Here is a 20649-nt window from a genome sequence, read left to right as displayed (position 1 = left end):
TTGTGGGTTCTGCAGCTCCAGAATTTCTTGAGGCATTATTTAAAGTTGTTCAGAGGGGCTTTGGGGAGAGCCCAGGCATGTCCCTGCCTTTTCTCCACCATCTTGGCTTAGCCCCTCAAGATAACAAACTTATAGACCAATTTTCTTGATGAATACTGATGCAAAAATGTTAAATGAAATACTAGCAATATGTCACAAAGGTCAGCTGGTTCAATATTAGGAAAACTATAAACATAATTGACCATATTAATAACCAAAAAGTCATATTATTATATCAATAAATGCAAAAAACTTTGGACAAAAGACAATACCAGTTCCTATTTTAAAAATAAAACATTAGAAAGCATAGGAATAAATAGAGCTTCCCTAAAAATGAAAAGTAGTATCAATCTAAAGCCAAGAGCAAGAACTATCTGTAATAGGGATAAACTTCCCAGTAAGATCAAGGGTAAAACAAGAATGTCCATTATTACCACTCTTATTCAAAATTGTATTAGGAATGCTAAGACAAGTAAAAGAAATTGAAGGAATAAAAATAGGCAATGAGGAAACAAAACATTCTTTGCAAATAATATTATGGCATATTTAAAGAACCTCAGAGAACCAGATAAAAAACTAATTGAAACAATTAATAACTTTAACAGAGTTATAGGATATTAAATAAATCCAAACAAATGATCGACATTTTTATATATTACCAACAAAGCCCGGGGGCAGCTAGGTGGTGCAGTGGATAAAGCACCACCCCTGGATTCAGGAGGACCTGAATTGAAATCCGGCCTCAGACACTTGACACTTACTATCTTGGTTACCCTGGCAAGTCACTTAACCCTCATTGCCCCACAAAAACAAAAACAAAAACAAAAAACCATCAGGAAGAGATAGAAAGAAATTCCCTTTAAAATAACTGCAGATAATATAAAATACTTGGGAGTCTACCTGCCAAGACTATCTCAGGGACTATATGAACATTATTACAAAATACTTTTCACACAAAGAAAGACAGATATAAACAATTGAAGAAATATTAATTGCTCATGGGTAGGCTGAGCCAATATAATAAAAATTATAAATTCTACTTAAATTACTTCTTCAGTGCCATATCAATCAAACCACCAAATTCTTATGGAGTTGACTCAAACAATTAAAGACACAGTGGTTCATGATTGTGATGGAATACTATTGTGTTATAAGAAATGAAAAGCTGAATGGGTTTAGAAAACCTGGGAAGACTTATATGAACTGATTCGAAAGGCACATTTAAATACAAGGGGTGTGCTGGCACCAACTAAAATTAGCTCATAAGAGCCTACTTTAATTTTCACTGTGAGCATTTAAATAAATACATCTTGGAAATCTGCAAATGTTAGAGACCAGAATTTGAGTCATTGTTTTGATGATTGTCTAAAATTAAGAAAGTGATGCAATAAATGTTAATAATTTAGATTAAATTTAAAATTGTGTCCTGCATTTTCACCCTGAATTAAATGTCAAGATGGTTTATTTCAGGTCTCAGGGAACCAACATGAAGAACTACAGAATGTACGAAAGCATATCCATTCCTGTTTCACCAATATATCCTGTTTTCTACTACCTCATCCTGGCCTAAAAGTTGCCACCAACCCAAATTTCAATGGAAAACTCAAAGGTCTGTAGTAATGTGAACATATTTATGGATGTAAATTTGAATTTGTTTGTAATTTCTACCTAGTAGGCAACACAATTAGTTTCACTACTTCTGACTTCCATTGTAGTTAGATTTCATTGATGGAAATGGCAAAATTGTAGAATATTTATGACTCTATGACCCCATTGCTAGAGTCTTTATTTTTTTTTTTGCAGGGCAATGGGGGTTAAGTGACTTGCCCAGGGTCACACAGCTAGTAAGTGTCAAGTGTCTGAGGCCGGATTTTAACTCAGGTACTCCTGAATCCAGGGCCAGTGCTTTATCCACTGTGCCACCTAGCTGCCCCCCTAGAGTCTTTATTGATATAAATCTGCTACCAAGTTTTGGTTGGTCACCAGAGATACAAGAATGCATGAAATCCTGCATACATCTAAGAATTAATAATCTTAGTTTTGCATCCAAACTCATTTGAGAAAAGTTATTGAACATAGTCATTTATTTTCATCAAAAAGAGAAGATTAATACTTGTCAAGGGAGTATTACATAAATTGGCTAATTACTGATTCACACAGAAAAATATTCTATTAGTACTAAATGCAAACTTCTTCAAACAAACACCAAAAACCACAACTAAATTAAAGGAAGTTTTTTCTTAGGTAGCATCTCCAAAAGAACTGTTCTTTGCTAGAGGTATTATAATATTGTATTCTAAATTTAAGATTCATAAATCTACAAAAAAAGCTATGCTATAGCATAGTAACTAAGGATAACATCTATTTATGTTGCAGCTGACAAAGGGTAAAATTAGGATAATAAAAATAGCTAACATTTACATAGTACTTACTATGTATTAAGCACTATACCAAGCACTTGGCATATATTATCTTACATTATCTTCACAACAACCCTAAGAGGCTATTATTATTCCTATTTTACAAAGGAGGCAAAACCTAGTTTACGTGACTTGCCCTATGGTCATATAGCTAATAGTATCTGAGGCCTGATTTGAACTCCAGGTACCACTGTACCACTAAAATAACCCTTTCTTAAAGTTTTTGCTTGGAACTCCAGAATTTAAACTAAACCACTTCATTTGCATATTTGTTTTCTTATTGCTATGGTCTATTTGCGTTGTGCTCCATGGAATTCAGTGTTGTTCTGTGACAATGAACATTTCAGGACAATGGCTCCAAAATAATTCCTAAAAAAAACACTGTAACACAACTTGCCAAAGATCCTGGAGCAGCTATTTTACTCTAAACTCATAGACCTTTTTTCCACATCTGTCTCATACTAACTTCTATCTATCTCATACTAACTCTCTGGTAAAAGTAGCTAAACTCTCACTTTATTCCTGAGCTACTGGTTCATCCTAAGGGTATAAACTTTCCTCTACTCCCCATCTCCTCTTCCACATTAGGGTCTAGAATTATGAATGAGGACCCTAAAGGCCATATATAGCTATAACATTGAACATAGGGGAGCATATCCTCATGACCCAGATGAATCCCTTCTTCTTCTATCTTAAAGATTTGAAAAATAGAGATTACTAATGAAAATATAGCTCTTAAGCTCATCAGACAAGAATTGAAGTCTGATCACTAGGACAATATTTAGTTTCCCCCTAGATGCTGGCATAGATACCATTTTCCAGGTGTGAAATAATTATATAGATATTTAATACAAACATTTTTGATTGATCATGAATATTTATAGGAACCAAAATACAGAAAAAGCAGAACAAAAAAAAGCAGAATAAAGAAATAGTTTAAAGAGCAGTGAAATCACATGGAGACCTTTGTTAACAAATTAAAACAGGGACAGGAATTGGAGAGAGTAAAAACCTTTCAAAGCTCTTCTCGGTTTTTAGTTTTTAAAGTGGTGAAAACAATGTTTTCCATGCTCTCACAAACAGACATTTTGTCAGCTTCTGGAAGCCACTGCCATTGTCCTCCTTTATTCACTAAGTGTCAGGCTGTGTGTTCTCCTTCTATGGTCTGTTTCACTATTCTGCTGTACTCTGGTGGCAGGCAGAATATTTGTCTGTATGCTGTTGCCTTTTTAAAAAATTTCTCTGTTGCAGACTGACCAAAGTCCCAGCTCAAAGATCAAAATGGTCCCTCTGAACTGCAAATCCCTAAATGTCAATCAGTTCTTAAACTCTATTACCTCTATATTTTATTTTAATTTGTAAATAAAATCTTATTTTATTGACGTTTTGTTTTCACATTATCTTCATTTCTGAATATATCCATTTCCCTCCCCTACTCTTATAAGATTTTTTTATAGTTCAGCAAAACCTATCAACACATCAGCCATGTCTGACATTATATGTAATATTCCACATACATCATATCTTATCCTTGCAAATAAGGGAGAGAGGTGCATTTTCTCAGATCTTCTCCGAGATCAAGATCAACAATTACATAGCATTCAGTTTTAGTTTTTTTTGTTTTTTTTCCTTTTGTATTGTTGCAGTTATATAATTATATAGATATACACATATATATTCTGATTCTGCTTGCTTCATTCTAAATTAGTTCATGTATATCTTCCCATGTTTCTCAGATTTCTTCATATGTTTCTGACACGGTTGTAATATTCCACAAACCACATTTTCATGGATCACACTTTTTTTTTAAACCATTCCCCAATTGATGGGTATTTTGATGCTTTGCTTCCAGTTTTTTTGCTGCATATGCACACACACACAGACTAATACATATATTTTAGTGCATAATGGATCAATCTTTCTGTGTTTGACCTCCTACGGTCATATCCTTTTTACTAGGGTCTCTGGGTCAAAGGGTATAGGTATTTTAAATAATGACTTTACATATGACAGAAAAAATAGTTGTTGAGAATATATTTTATTTTCAATAACAAGATCCTATTTTTTCACTATTGCAAAAAATTTTGATAGTAAGCATTTGTGTGATGACTTCAATAGCTTTGTATTAAAATACTTTTAAACCGGGATTTAACTGATCAAAGAAGTAGGGATAATTAAATTATTTTTGTAGGGTTCCCTTTAATTTTATAGGGATTTTAAAGTTTTAATGTGTAAAGTACTTACCAGAATCATCATTCACGCCTTTCATGAATTAAAAAAGGAGCTAGTTAGAACAGAATAGGTTAGTCAAATAGATCCTTAAGCTTGTGTAATTACATCATTTCAACATGATAGATTCATGAATTGATGAACAGAAAGTTTTCAACAGGAGGAATATAAAGGGAAGGTGAAAATTACTTTCAGTTAGGACACTAGCTTTGTAGCAAAATATACTTAATTGTATGTTTATTCACTATTAAATATTTGAGAGGACTGATTATGTTTGCAAATAAGAATACATTGAAATATTAAAATCGTACTTTTACTTACCTCAGGAAAGGTTAATAAATTTTAATTTACTAAAATAAAAGTTACAATTTTAAGAAAACCTATAGAAAACTGATCAAAGTGGTAATATAGTATACACATATTCATATTACTAATGAGATAATGTTATTTCAAGGAAAAGTCATTGAATTCCAAAGTATTATTGTGAGATTGGTACCAATCACATGGCTTCATATAATTGACAAAATAATTTAAAAACAGAATTTGTCACCACATAACTGGACAATCATTGATTTCTATACTATGTGAGTTAAAGGTAATTGTATAATAAATATGGTAAGCAGGTGTAAGTGTATAATTGAGGTGGAAACTGACAAAGTTGTGAAAAACTCAAATCCTAGACTGAGGAAACAGATGATTCTTCTCTAGTCAGCCTGGGAAGAACTTCATGTAGGAGCTGGGATTTCGGTTCAATTCAATGAATATTTATTACTCACTTACCAGTAGGAAGAGATACTAAAGATACAAAGACAAAAGTCTATTAGAGCTGTTTAACTTATTAGAGCTGCTAAACTTATTCTATTAGAATTGCTTTACTCGAGGGAAAGAACTGAGATTTTAAACAGTGGTAACAATTCTACTTAGAAAGCATAGAATTGGATGGAGATTGTTTAAATAATGATGAACATGTTTTTACTTATAGAAATAGATGATGAATTCATTAAGAACCTGAAAATTTTGATCCCTTGGCTACTTAGCCCTGAGAACCTAGATGTTAAAGAAATCAATGGAAATAAAATCACCTGCCGAGGTCTAGTGGAGTACTTCAAGGTATTTGTTCCTCAATTCCAAAGAATTTTTATTTCCTTACGTTTGATGTAATCCACACAGGATCCAAAAAGATCTTAAAGGGCTAGAATGTTGGGACAAATAAAGATGATGAAATTTAATATGGATATATGTAAAGTCTTATACATTCCTTAAAAATAATTTCACAACTACAAAATGGGAGAGGTGTTATCAGTTAGCTATAGTTAACAGTTTGTATGAAAATGACTATAAACTCAATATGTATCAGTTTTGTGATATGACAACCAAAAATCCTAAAGTCATCTTGTGCTAAACTGAAAGGGGCGTAGCTTACAGGAATAAGATGATAGTCACTCTATCTCTCTGCTGGTCAGACTATATCAGGAGTATTTTGTCTAGCTCTAGATGTCACTTTTAAGGAACTAGAAAGTATTCAAGAGAAGGGTAAACAAATAGTGAAGGTCCTTGATTCTAGGTTATATGAGGACCATATGAAAGAAATGGAAATGTTTATACTAGAGAATAGAAGACTTGAGTTGGAGAAAGTGAGACATGATAAATTTTTTTCAGGCATGTATTTGAAGGACATTCACATAGAAGAGGGATTGGCTTGTTCCATTGGGTCCCTCAGGACAAAATTAAAAGCATTGGGGTAGAAGTTGCAAAGAAGTGAACATAGTAAAGGCTTGGCATCTGATACATTATCTCATAGTTAGAGCTACTTAAAATTATAGTGTTGCTGCCTCAAAAGGTAGTAGATTCCCACTCATTGGCTAGTTGACTTCTTGTTGGGTATGTGGTAATGGACATTCTTTTAGGAGTATGAGTTAGATGAGATTACATCTGAAGTCCCTTCCAATCCCAATATTCTGTGATTCTGCTAAATAAAAAAGTTTAAGTGTTTGCAAATAAAATTTATAATACAATGGACCAAAAATCATAATGTTTTAATAACTTTTTGAATTTTTTTGAATTTTTTGTCATTTATAAGATTTGGGTTTTCACACATAATGTAAATTCATTTCCTATATATGATGCTATGGTATTGTAAATTTAAAACAAAAAAGGAGTTATTAAATACTTAATATTAAACCCCTTCATGATTTTTGTAGTAACATATGGAAATATTTCATGAAATTTATTTAAATATGCATTTTGTGTCATTTCATAGGCATATATAAAGATCTATCAAGGAGAAGAATTACCCCATCCAAAATCAATGTTGCAGGTAATTATTCAATTGTCAAATGGTGCAAATTTGTTTTAAGATACTTTAAATGTGGGGCAGCTAGGTGGCACAGTGGATAGAGCACCGGCCCTGGAGTCAGGAGTACCTGAGTTCAAATCTGGCCTCAGACACTTAACACATACTTACTAGCTGTGTGACCCTGGGCAAGTCACTTAACCCCAATTGCCTCACTTAAAAAAAAAAAAGATACTTTAAATGTTATGCTAATATTCATGTTTGGAATTCACTGATGGTTAATATTATAGTCAGAAATAGCTGATGAAATTGTTTTGTAGAATAATATTAAGTTTACTTTCCTATAGATAAATTTGTTATGATATAGAACATATAATAAATATAAAATAAATTTTATATCTTTGTATTTTGTCCAAAGGCCACAGCTGAGGCTAACAATTTAGCAGCTGTTGCAACTGCAAAGGATACATATAACAAAAGAATGGAAGAGGTAAGAATTAAAAATTCAGTGCTTTGAACACATTTGTAATACAGCAAATAAGCATTTCTCTTAGGTATTCCTTTTTACTCTTTTAATCAATAGTCAATAAACATTTATTAAACACCTACTATGTGCCAGGCATTATGCCAAGAACATCATGCATTGATAGAAAGTAGAAGGCAAATCTGGTCAACTATTTGCCATGTTTCATTCAGTCATCCATTTATAGACCTCCAAGTAAGCCACAGGAGAAAATAATCTTCCTTGGCAGAGAAAGCAAAAAGGAAACTGTGTGAAAACATGCGCATGTATCAGGATAGATCTTGTAACACTATTGGAAAAACAATTCTAAAATGCAATGCCCATAATTACTTTTCAATATTTATTCTTTGTGTATGACAGATAATTTATTAGTTATGTGAGGGATAGAGAGTTTAAGGTCCCTTTATTTTCAGTGGTAAGAGTTTTAATTAAAATCCAAATATCTCAGGCCTCAGTTTTCGTCAGACTACCTGCCTGTGAAAAATGAACACTATAATCCAACCTGTATATAAGACAGTGGTTATATAAAGTTATATTGGTTGGTGTACATGTTTCTGTCCTGGATTTTTTTTAAATACCAACCCTTTTCTACCTTTTGTAGATCTGTGGGGGTGACAAACCATTTCTAGCACCCACCGACCTGCAGAACAAACACCTGGAACTCAAGGAGGAATCAATTAAGCTCTTCCGTGGGGTCAAAAAGATGGGTGGGGAGGAGTTTAGCCGCCGTTACTTGCAACAACTGGAGAGTGAAATAGATGAGCTCTACATACAATATATCAAACATAATGACAGCAAGAACATCTTCCATGCAGCACGCACCCCAGCCACACTGTTTGTGGTCATCTTCATCACCTATGTCATTGCTGGTGTGACTGGATTCATTGGTTTGGACATTATTGCCAGCCTATGCAACATGATTATGGGACTGACCCTTATCACTCTGTGTACCTGGGCATACATCCGATATTCTGGGGAATACCGAGAATTGGGAGCAGTAATAGACCAGGTGGCTGCTGCCTTGTGGGACCAGGTAGGATCATTTAACTTATATTATTGGTTAAATGTTCTCATTTTTATCCCATTTCTTTCCAAAAACATTTGATTATGCACTATGCTGTTACTTGTTTATATCCTTATAAGAGAGGCAATGTGACATAGTAAATTGATGTCAGGAAGACCTGGGTTCAAGTCCTGCCCCTGATTCATGGATGTCAGTTCATCTGTCATCACCTCAGACAACTCTTTAAGGCTACAAGTTACAAATGAGTAGTAGATGTGCATTGGTGGAAAAAGCTTTCTACCTTAAATAGAAATCACCAATGAAATCACGGATCTGGCTCAAATCTATAATACTATGGGGTGATTCAATGAGACTGATGGATCCATTTTGTAGATGAGGAAGCTACAGCAGAGAAGATGCTCAGTCGCTTACCACACCGTGCTGCTGAGTCTTCATCTTATTGGTCTGGTCATGACATGACAATTCCCTGTTGCCCCTGTTGCTTTTTAGAGCAACAATGACTCAGAATTTTAGAGGTAGAAGGACTTTAGCAATCAATATAAGAAAACCTCATTTTGCAGTGCCTAGAGATCTATCTTTGTTACAAAGCTAGTGACAGAACTAGGACCAGTACCCTAGCCTTCTGACTTTCAGATTAGTAATTTTAGAATAACAGACCTTTATGCCTGGAAGAGATTATAGAGGTTGGGCTGGTACCATAAATACCACATTCTAGTACACTGAAATCAGTTTCATATTATTGTTTTACTCATCTTTTCCTTGGAGGTGGGGGTGGGGGTGGAAGAGCAGAACCTGTGATTTTATTAGGGTAAGGAGTAGGCAACAGTTCTATAACTCATAGTCTTGTAACTCATAATGGCTGGGGCAAAGCAAAGTTAAATGACCTAATCAGGCTAACATAGCCAGTATTTGTCAGAAGCATGACTAGAACCCATGTTTTCTTTACTCAGAGGCCAGATATCTATCCATTGTGCAATACTGCTTTTAACCATATAGTGATGCAAGCAATACTTTATAGTAAAAAGAAGGGATTTGATATTCATAGTCTGTGCTGTTAACAGTATGCCAATTGACTGGTGATCTTATTGATGTAGCTATTTCCTCCAAAAAATCAAGTCCACAATCATCCTATGTATCTCTTATTCATGTCCAACCAATTTTGGTCAGAGGCCTTTCTTGAATTCCCTCAATGCCCTGAAGATACCAGTGGAAAATGTGGATTGTCCATCATTTGACCAGCTCATCTTTTTAAAAAATTATATATTCCTTTGATGATATAATTTACATTGTTTCTCCTTCACAATCCTTTCTTTATAATGTATCTGTCCAAGATACTTGTACTGAAGGACTAGCTCTACAAATTCCCTAATTGCATATCATAACCTGGACAATAGTTATATAGATGTTATTATTCATCCACATTTTTTCCTTTGTGGATATCAATCCATTCATTCATATGTATTTATTAAACACTATGTATATGAAGGGCACTGTCAGGTGCTGAAGATTTACAAACAAAAACAAAATAGTCTTTGCCTTTAAGGAGATTAAATTATTTTTTTTTTTAGGAAATAAGCTAAGCTCTTTTAGGTTCTTCAGTGTTCTGGGGCCTAACAAAATCAGCCTAATGTCATCTTTATATAGGAGCATCTGGAAGACCTCAGAATCTACAGTGAATCATTCTTCCATTTGGATTCTACACAGTATACCCTCCTTGACAGCAGCAATACCTTTGGCAAACATGCATCTCCCAATTATTTCTCACCAACCCACAAAATTTTAGAGCTGTAAGAAACCCAAGTAGCCATCTCATTCAGGTCACAATCAAATAAGAACCCCTATTATAATATACCCAACAAATGGTTATCTGCTTAAACACTTTCAATGAGGGGGAACTCCCTACTTCCTGAGGCAGCCAGTGTAGATTTTCTCATTTTTAAGAGGTTGCCTCTTTATAACTTCCACTCCTTGCTCCTGGTTCTGTCCAGGTTTAAAAAGAATAGGTTTGGTAACTCTACATGAAAGCTTTTCAGATACCTGAAGAGGGCTTTCATGTTTCCCCCAAGTCTTCTCTTCTCCAAATTAAATAAGCCCACTTTTCTTTTTTAACAGCTCATTAAAGGATATAGTAAAGGCACTTCACCATCATGGGCACCCTCTTCTGACACTCTTCAGATTATTAATATCCACATTAAAATGACAGCTCCAACCGGACACAAGATCTTATGTCTGGGACCAGAGTGGTTTGCACTCATATTTGCTTTTTTAGCCACTACACTAGACGGTGACTCATAAATACACTAAATCCCACAGATCTTTTTCAGGTAAACTGCTTCCTAACCATGTCTCTCTCATCTTGTATGATGAAAATTTTTTCAAACCAAAGTGCTTTCAGTGTAATATTCTAGCCATTAAGAGTTTTTGGGATCTTTCTTCTGGGATCTAGTATATTAGCTATTCCTCACAGCTTATGTCATCAGAAAATATGATGAATATGATATGTCTTTCTCTGAGTCACTAACAAAAAGTGTTAAAATAACAAACAGCAACAACAACAACAACAAAGGTTCAAGCACAGACCTTTGGGGCATTCTACTGGAGGCCTCTTGACAACTTAACAAACCATTAATAACTACTTTTTTAGTGTAGTGATTTTAGCCAATTCTGAATCACATTAGTGTCTATCATGAATTTCTCTATCTTCTCCAAAAAATAGGATAAGATTAGTGGGCAGCTAGGTGGAGCAGTGGATAAAGCACTGGCCCTGGATTCAGGAGGACCTCAGACACTTGACACTTACTAGCTGTGTGACCCTGGGCAAGTCACTTAACCCTTATTGCCCTGAAAAAAAATAGGATAAGATACTTTTTCAAATATGTTGCTAAAATTTCAGTAAAGTGTATCCATAGCATTCCCTTATTAGCTTAATAACCTGTTCAGAAAAGGAAATACGGTAAGTCTGGTATAACATGTTCTTGATGAAGTTATGATGACTCTTTTTAATCACTGCTTCTTCCCTTTAAAGATGTTCAATAACTCTTTAATGATCTATTTATTCTTTGATCCCATGACACTGGCCTTCTTGCTATTTTTCAAATAAAACATGCCTATCTCCCTACTCAGGGCATTTTTATTGGCTGGCCCCCTTACAGGAAATGTTCTCCCTCATCTCTACCTCCTGCCTTCCTTCAAAACCCAGCTAAAACCCTTCTGTTTCCCAGTCCTCTTAAATCTAGTGTCTTCCTTCTGTTGATTATTTCCAATTTATCCTGTATATAGCTGGCTTGTACGATTATATACATATGCAGTTCTCCCCCATGTCCCATTAGATTGAGAGCTCAAAGGTAGAGCCTGTCTTTTGCCTTTCATCATATCCCCAATGCTTAGCACAGTTCTTAGCACAAAGTAAGTGCTTAATATATGTTTATTTACTGACTCCAAAAGCCCTTGCCATCTGTAAAATCCTGTTTCTTTTTGGGTTAAATGAATCCAGTTAAACTTGTAGAATAAATACATGAGAATTACTTGATATAAACTTGGTAATTAGAGCAAAATGAAAAGGAAGAAAAAAATGACTTCAAGTTTATTTTTCACACAGTATCTTTAAAAAATAGAAAAAGTCTGACATTTTTTGAAGAAATTGCATAAGTATCTGATTTTCTCCTAAACACCCAAGTATATATATATTTTTAAAAGGCTGTACTTTTGTTTAAATAAAAATGTATAATAACCTGTAACTTCCCTTCCTAATATTTGCTCACTGTAGTACCACATCTTCTAAATGTGAGATCCCTGTTGAGGAACCAAAGAAGTTACAGACTTTCAGACTTTTTCTAAATAATATAATCCCACAGAATCAGGAAAAGTCAGGTTTGTTGCAGTCACAAAATAGTTAAAAGCCTTTGAGAAACACTAACCTCTTACAAACCAGATTTTCTTTAGCTAAGTTTGAATCAAATGCATTAGTAACACTGCTACATTTGTAGAAGCTATCACATAACTGAGCTTTGCTATAATTTGCTATCTTAGGGCTGTATATATACCACCATTGCAAAGCATTTTATTTCCAAACAGAGATATGAGAGGTCTTAGAAAACAATGACTTGACAGAGTTATATTCAGAATCACAGGACTTCAATGAAGTTTTCAACTCTTTGTACTCATTCACTCTCTTAAAATGACATTAATAAAGTTTTGTTATTCTAGATATTTTTTCACTTGTTTGTCAGATAATTGGAGTAAGTTAAATGACACTGGAGTTGAAAATTTTCTAAGGAAAATAAATATGCTCAATGCCTTTGCAATTTGACTGGATAACATTGAATAACTGATTCACATCAGGACAAAAGTGCATGTCAAAGTTATATTTAGAAAAAGTTAAGAAAACATTTTATATTTCAAGATTTTATTAGAAATTTACTAATTTGCAATACCTTTGAGAGAATGTGGATACTATAAAGCAACAATAACTCTAACAACCTTTTTTTTCATGTATATCCCAAAGTTCTTAGATTCTATGATCAGTAGATTATGCATTACTAAATCCTTCAAATTGTGCTGATAAATGAAATCAATATGGCAAAATCTTGGGGGGGGCGGTTCCTTTTCTAAAAGCTAACAGTGTGGCAATGTTCTAAATAAAGTATAATATTGTTTATAAATGAGGCAAAATGTATACATAGATACTATTTTTTTCCCCTTTTCAATTGCCTTACCGCAGGGAAGCACAAATGAGGTAAGTATAATTTTCTATTAAAAGCTTTTCATTGTTAAATACACATAATAGCGTTTTCTCTGTAACTATAGTTACGAAAGTTCATCTGAGAAAAAATGCTTTGCCATTTTTAAAAAAATTTTCCCTTTAATGCAGAATGAAGTAGTCTTTGAAGAATTTGTTCAGCACTTAATTGTGAATGGCTTTCATTTTATGTGGCCTTTAACTTAATATTTGATTTATCCTTTATATTTGAGCAAAGAACCAGCCTGAAAATCAAGTTCCCAGTAGTTTATAATGTTTCTGTGGGTATCTGTTTTGTTTTTCAATGTTTACACATTTTTAGAATTCTTAAGCTTTTCTTGTACACAGCCTTCTGCTATATTGCAAAGCAAAGTGAGCATAATTTTGAACCCTGAAGCTTAACTAAGATTGGAGGGAAAATTAACCTAAAAAGAGATATAGAATGTAAATCATTTATAATTTTGATATTACTTACTTGAGTTACACATTCTGTAGCTTTTTTGGCATTCCTCAGTTCTGATCTATTAATCAGGTTTTATACATCTAATTTTACCTTTCCTACATATGCAGGAGGCACACTTCTGAGGAAAGAATTTGAACTTCAATTTTGGACTTCATTGTTAACCTAGAGAAAAGAGGAATTCTTTAGGCTTTTAAAAACTTTTAAAAAGTTAAGTTGATCCATGATTACATCAGCTCAGAGGCTCACTGTTCTCATCTTAGTTTTAATTGTTCCATATCTGAATTGTTTGTGCCTTAGCACTGATACTAACTCTAATTTAATATCTAGAATACATCAATAAAGAAGTCTTAATTTAGGTAAACCCATTCAATAAGCATTTATTAAATTCCTGCTCTGTCAAGCACTGTACTGTCCACTAGACAAAGAAGACAGACACTAAGGAATATTTAAAAGAGCTTATATTCTCAAGGCAAAAAAGTATGTGTAAAAGTAAGTAAATAAAAAATGTATAGAAACTAAAAAGGAAATTAATTTCATGAGGAATACTAAAAACTAGAAGGATCAGTAAATGTTTCTTTGTGAAGTCATTTGAAGTGATCCCTGAATCAAACTAGTTCCAAGAGGCAGAAGGAAGAAAAGAGTATGTATCTAGTTATTTTTAGGTTATATCCTCTATTGGAATTTGTATTCCAAGAGTTTAATGATAAGCACTCACAAAGTATTTAATAAATGCTTGCTAACTGACTAAATGAAAACAGTAAAAGACATAAAAATTTAGATTAAATACAAGGACCAATTTGCTTAAATACATCATCGTTCTAAGAAAAAGGTACTTTAAGAACACGATGGGGGCAGCTAGGTGGCGCAGTGGATAGAGCACCGGCCCTGGAGTCAGGAGTACCTGAGTTCAAATCCGGCCTCAGACACTTAACACTTACTAGCTGTGTGACTCTGGGCAAGTCACTTAACCCCAATTGCCTCACTAAAAAAAAAACCAAAAACCAAAAACCAAAAACCAAAAAACACAAGAACACGATGATCCACAAATTTTCTGATGTAGTCACCACAGCATTGTTTTACTTAACTGATTTTGTTACAACAATGATTGTTGTGTTAAAAAGCATCAATTTTTAAAAGTGGGGGGAGGGTGGAGACAAGGATATTAAAACAAAACTATGCTGATTGGATCCACTGCAAATTTATGTGATGTGACCTCAAATGGGCCTTCACTAATTTCATTCCTTTTACACATCCCTAATCAATTTATTATCTCCCTCATTCCAACAGCTTTTCCAAACATATTCAACCTCTTCTTGTTTCCCAAAGTTTCCCCAACGTTTTCATCTAAGAACTTTGACACATTTCTTTTTTAAAAATTGAGACTTCATCAACACCACCCTCTTCTTACCTCATCTCATATCACTTAGATGCCTTCCCCCTTCATCACTTTTGCTCTTCTCACATGAAAAGTTCCATTCCATCTTCTCCAATAGGTTCCTGACCCCCTCTCACCCCCACAATCAACCACAGTCTCTCTTATCTTCAATCTCTCCTTCCGTACTGGCTGCTACCCTACTGCCTAAAAACATGCGCATGTCTCCCCATCCTGAAAAAAAAAAACCTTACTTTGATCCATCCTACTCTCATATCTCTTCTCCTTTTCGTGTCTAGACTCTCTGAAAAGGCTGTTAACAGCTACTGCTGTGCTGAGTCCACTATTACATTTTTATTTTCTTTCATCTTACTTTCTTCACTCTACAATCTAACTTCTAACCTCATCGTTTACCTGAAAACTGCAAAGTTACTAATGATCTCTTTAATTGCCAAATGGCCTTTTCCTTCTTAACCTCTCCTTGGCCTATAACCCTCTAATCCTTGATACATTCTTCTTTCTAAGCTTTCATGACACTACTCAATCCTAGCTCTTCTTCTAACTGTTCCTCAGTCTCCTTTTCTGGATCTTTATCCAGATCATGGCAACTAATGGTGGCTGTTTCAAGAACTCAGTCCTTGTCCCTCCTCTCTTCTCCCTCTATACCATTTCATTTGGTGATTTAACCATCAAATATTACTTCTTTGTTGTTTTTTCTTAAATCTACTCAAACAACACTAACCTTCAGATTCACATCTCCAATTGCCTATTAAAGATCTCAAACTGGATGGTCCTATAGACACCTTAAACTCAGCATGTCCAAAATTGAATTCATCATCTTTCTTTCTAAACCCTCCCTTCTTCTAAACTTCTGTATTCTTGTATAGGACCCCACTATCCTCCTACTTCCCCAGAATCATCAACCTAATTGTCATCCTTGACTCCTCACTCTATCCCCCTATATCTGCTTAAGTTTACCTACCTAACATTTCTCAGATATGTCACCTTCTCTCCTCTGAAAATACCATTACTCTGATGCAGGCCCTCATCATCTCATACCTGGACTATGATGGTAGCTTGATGTTTAGTTTCCCTACCTCAAAGTTCTTCCCACTCTTATTCCATACTCCATTCAGCTGCCAAATTAATCTTCCTAAAACATTTAAGACTGACTTTCTCTCTCTCTCTCTCTCTCTCTCTCTCTCTCTCTCTCTCTCTCTCTCTCTCTCTCTCTCACACACACACACACACACACACACATCCATTATAGGCTTCCTATAATGTATGGGATCGAATATAAAACCCTCTGAATGCCCTCTCCAAACTTTCCATTCTTTTTAACATGTTAACTTACATTCATGTGTTCTGTGATATAGTGATACTGTTCTTGCTGTTCTTTCAAAGCACTACTCCATTTCCCAACTCTAGGAATTTAATTTTTGAATTTAATTTTTTCCATGTAAAAATTTTACAAATTCTCTTCCTCCCTACCCTCCCCCTTCATTGAGAAGGCAATATGCTATACATTATATATATACACAATCATGCAAAACTTATTTCCATATTAACCTTGTTGTGAAAGAAAACACAGACCAAAAAAAAAAGAAAAATTTAAGTTTAAAAAAAAATATGCTTCAGTCTACATTCAGAGTTCATCAGTTCTTTCTCTGGATGTGGACAGCATTTTTCATGAGTCCTTGTAATTATCTTAGATCATTGTATTGCTGAAAATAGTTGATCGTCATATAATATAGATGTTACTGTGTACAATGTTCTCTTAGTTCTGCTCCCTTCATTCTTCATCAGTTCATGTAAGTCTTTCCAGGTTTTTCTGAAAGCATCCTTGCTCATCATTACTTATATCACAATCATATACCACAACTTATTCAGCCATTCCCCAATTGATGGATATTCCCTTCATTTTCAGTTCTTTGCCACCACAAAAAGCTGCTATATCTCTGTACATATATGTCCTTTTCTTTCCTCTTTAATCTCTTTGGGATACAAACCTAGTAATGGTATTTCTAGGTCAATGTTTTATAGCCCTTTGGGCATAGTTCCAAACTGCTTTCCAGAATGGTTGGATCACTCCACAATTACACCAATAGTACATGTGTCCCAATTTTCCCACATCCCCTCCAACATTTGCCATTTTCCCTTTCTGTCATATTAGCCAACCTGATACACATGAATTGCCATTATCGGAGTTATTTTCATTTGTATGTCTCTAATCAATGGTGATTTAGAACATTTTTTATATGATTATAGATAGCTTTGATTTCTTCATCCAAAATGAAAACTGCCTGTTCATATCATTTGGCCATTTGTCAATTTGGAAATGACATGTATTCTTATAAATTTAACTTAGTTCTCTATATATTTAAGAAATGAGGCTTTTATTTGAAAACCTTGCTGTAAAGAGTTTTTCTCCAATTTTCTGCTTTCTTTATAATCTTGACTATATTGGGGTTTTTTACATGCAAATCCTTTTTCATTTGGTATAATTAAACTACATATTTTACATCTAATAAAGCTCTCTATCTCTTGTTTAATCATTAAATTCTCCCCTTATCCATAGATTTGAGAGGCAAACTATTCTATGCTCCCCTAATTTACTTATGGTATCACCCTCTGTGTCTAAATCATGTACCCATTTTGACCTTATCTTGGTATATGGTGTAAGCTGTTGATCCACACCTAGTTTCTGCCAAACTGATTTCCAGTTTACCCAGCAGTTTTTGTCAAATAGTGAGTTCTTGTTCCAAAAGCTTGGATCTTTGGGTTTGTCAAACACTAAATTGCTATATTTAATCTATTCCACTGATCCACCACTTTACTTCTTAGACAGTAACAGATTGTTTTGATGATTACTGCTTTGTAATAGTTTGAGATCTGGTATGGCTAATCCACTTTCCTTCACATTTTTTTTTAATTGATTCTTTTGATATTCTTGACCCTTTTATTCTTCCAGATGAATGTTTTTTCTAGCTCTTTAAAATAAATTTTGGTAGTTTGATTGGTATGGCACTGAATAAATAAATTTAGGTAGAATTCTCATGTTTATTATATTGGCTCAGTCTACACATGAATAATTAGTAGTTTTCCAATTGTTTAGATCTAACTTTCTGTGAAAAGTGTTTTGTCATTGTGTTTATGTAGTTCCTGAGTTTGCCTTGGTATGTAGACTCCCAAGTATTTTGTATTGTCTACAGTTATCTTAAATGGAATTTCTTTAACTCTTGCTGCTTTGTTAGTGATCCATAGAAATGCCAATGATTTATGTACTGCAACTTTGCTTAAGTTCATTTATATACTGCAACTATTCTAAAAGTTTGTTAAAGTTGTTAATTATTTCAAATATTTTTTAATTTGGTTCTCTAGAATTCTCTAAGTATAACATCATGTCATCTGGAGAGTCATAGTTTTGTTTCCTCATTGCCTCGTCTAATTCCTTCAATTTCTTTTTCTTCTCTTATTGCTATAGCTAGCATTTCTACTACAAAATTGAATAATAGTGGTGATAATTGGTATCCTTGCTTTACCCTGTCCTTATTGGGAAGACTTCCCATTACAGATAAGGCTTGCTAATGGTTTTAAATAGATACTGTTTGTGATTTTAAGGAAAGCTCCATTCATTCCTATGCTTTCTAGTGTTTTTTAAAATAGGAATGAGCATTTTATTTTGTCAAAAGCTTTTTCTGGATCCATTGAGATAGTCCTAATGATTTATTAGTTTTGCTATTGATACAGGAAATTATGCTAATAGTTTTCCTAATATAAAATCAGCCCTGCATTCCTGGTAGAAATCCCACCTGATCCTAATTATGAGCTTTGTGATAGACTGTTCTGATCTCTTTGCTATTATTTTATGTAAAATTTTCGCTTAATATTCATTAAGGAAATTGGTCTATAGTTTTCTTTGTTTCTGCACTTCCTGGTATAGGCATCAAAAATCATATTTGTGTTGTAAAAGGAATTTAGTAGGACTCTTTGCCTATTTTTCCAAACACTTTGTATAGTTTTGAAATTGTTCTTTAAATGTTTGGTAGAATTCGCTTCTGAATCCATCTGGTCCTTATGATTTTTTCTAAAATAGCTTGTTCAATATTTTTCCAACATAGGGTTATTTAGGTCTTCTATTTCATCTTTTATTAACTTGGGCAATTTATATTGTTGTAAATATTTATTCATTCCACTTAGATTGTCAAATGTACCAGCATACAACTGGGTAATTTGCTCCTAATAATTGCTTTAATTTCATCTTCATTGGTAATGAGTACACCTTTTTCATTTCATTTTATTTATACAGGTAATTTGGTTTTCTTATTAAATCAAAAGAATTAAGTTTATCTGGTTTTGTTTTTATTTTTGTTCATAAAGCCAGCTTCTACTTTCATTTATCAGTTCAATTGTTTCCTTACCTTCAATTTTATTAATCTTTCTTTTGATTTTAAGGAGTTTCAGTTTGGCGTTTAGTTGGGGATTCTTAATTTGCTCTTTTTCTTGTCTTTTTAGTTGCATATGCAATTCATTGATGTGATCTTTCTTTTTTCAGTGTAAATGAGATGTAAATTTTCCCCTAAGTACTGCTTTGGTTGCATTCCATAAATTTCCATATGTTGGCTCATTGTTCTCTTTAAATTATTTATTGTTTCTATTTGTTCCTTGATCCAATTATTCTTTAGGATTAGTTTTCAATTAATTTTTCATCAATATTTCCATGGCCCTTTATTAAATGTAATTTTATTGCATTATTATCTGAAAAGGATGAATTTAATATTTCTGCTTTTCTGCATTTGGTTGTGGGGTTTGAATATGTGGTCACTTTTTCTATAGATGCCATGTACAACTGAGAAAAAGGTATATTTCTTCTATTCCCATTCCATTTTTTCCCCAAAGGTCTGTCATATCTAGCTTTTCTAAAATTCTCTTCATTTCCTAAACTTCTTTCTTGTTTATTTTTTGGTTAGATTTATCTAGTTGAGGAGAATGCTTTATGAGTTCATCCCAACCACATTCACAGTTATGATTACTGTGTATTTCCCCCAATCCTGCTTTTTTCCCCTCTTTATCCTTCTTTTTCAGCCCATCCCACCTCAGAAGTTTTGCTTCTGACCAATGCCTCCCACAATTCATGATCCTTTTTATTAGACTCCCCTCCTGCTTACACCCTTTCCTCCTTCTACCCTATGGGCAAGATAGATTTTTACACCCAAGTGAATGTGTATGTTATTCCCTCTTTGAGCCAATTATGAGTAAGGTTCAAGTGCTACCCATTCCTATTCCCCCCTCCACTGTAAAAGCTTTCATGTCTCTTTTATGTGAAATAATTTACCCCATTTTACCTCTCCTTTTCACTTTCGCTCAGTGACTACCTTTCTCACCCTTTAATTTTTTAGATATCATCCCATTATAGTCAACTCTGTGCCTTCTGTCTACACTCCTAAATGCCTCAATAATGATAAAGTTCTTAAGAGTTACAAGTATCATTTTTCCATGAAGTTTAATCTTAATGAATCCCTTATGATTTCTGTTTCCTGTTTACCTT

General features: G+C 33.9%; 1 protein-coding gene across 2 annotated transcripts in view; it reads left to right on the top strand.

Moving 5' to 3' along the window:
* Positions 1 to 20649, top strand: part of ATL1 (atlastin GTPase 1) — a 93503-nt gene that overhangs the window by 68819 nt on the left and 4035 nt on the right. Inside the window, exons 8-13 of one of the 2 annotated variants that reach the window (XM_043982037.1) lie at positions 1510 to 1648; positions 5671 to 5798; positions 6949 to 7005; positions 7400 to 7471; positions 8106 to 8537; positions 13249 to 13263. In XM_043982037.1, coding sequence (XP_043837972.1) covers positions 1510 to 1648; positions 5671 to 5798; positions 6949 to 7005; positions 7400 to 7471; positions 8106 to 8537; positions 13249 to 13263 — 843 coding nt within the window. The remainder of the gene's footprint in view (positions 1 to 1509; positions 1649 to 5670; positions 5799 to 6948; positions 7006 to 7399; positions 7472 to 8105; positions 8538 to 13248; positions 13264 to 20649) is intronic. The other variant, XM_043982038.1, reaches the window with a different exon arrangement.

Source organism: Dromiciops gliroides, chromosome 2 (assembly GCF_019393635.1).
Source record: "Dromiciops gliroides isolate mDroGli1 chromosome 2, mDroGli1.pri, whole genome shotgun sequence".
NCBI classification, from domain to species: Eukaryota; Metazoa; Chordata; class Mammalia; order Microbiotheria; family Microbiotheriidae; genus Dromiciops; species Dromiciops gliroides.
The sequence above is the reverse complement of the archived record's forward strand: the minus strand, read 5'-3'. Positions and strand labels throughout refer to the sequence as shown.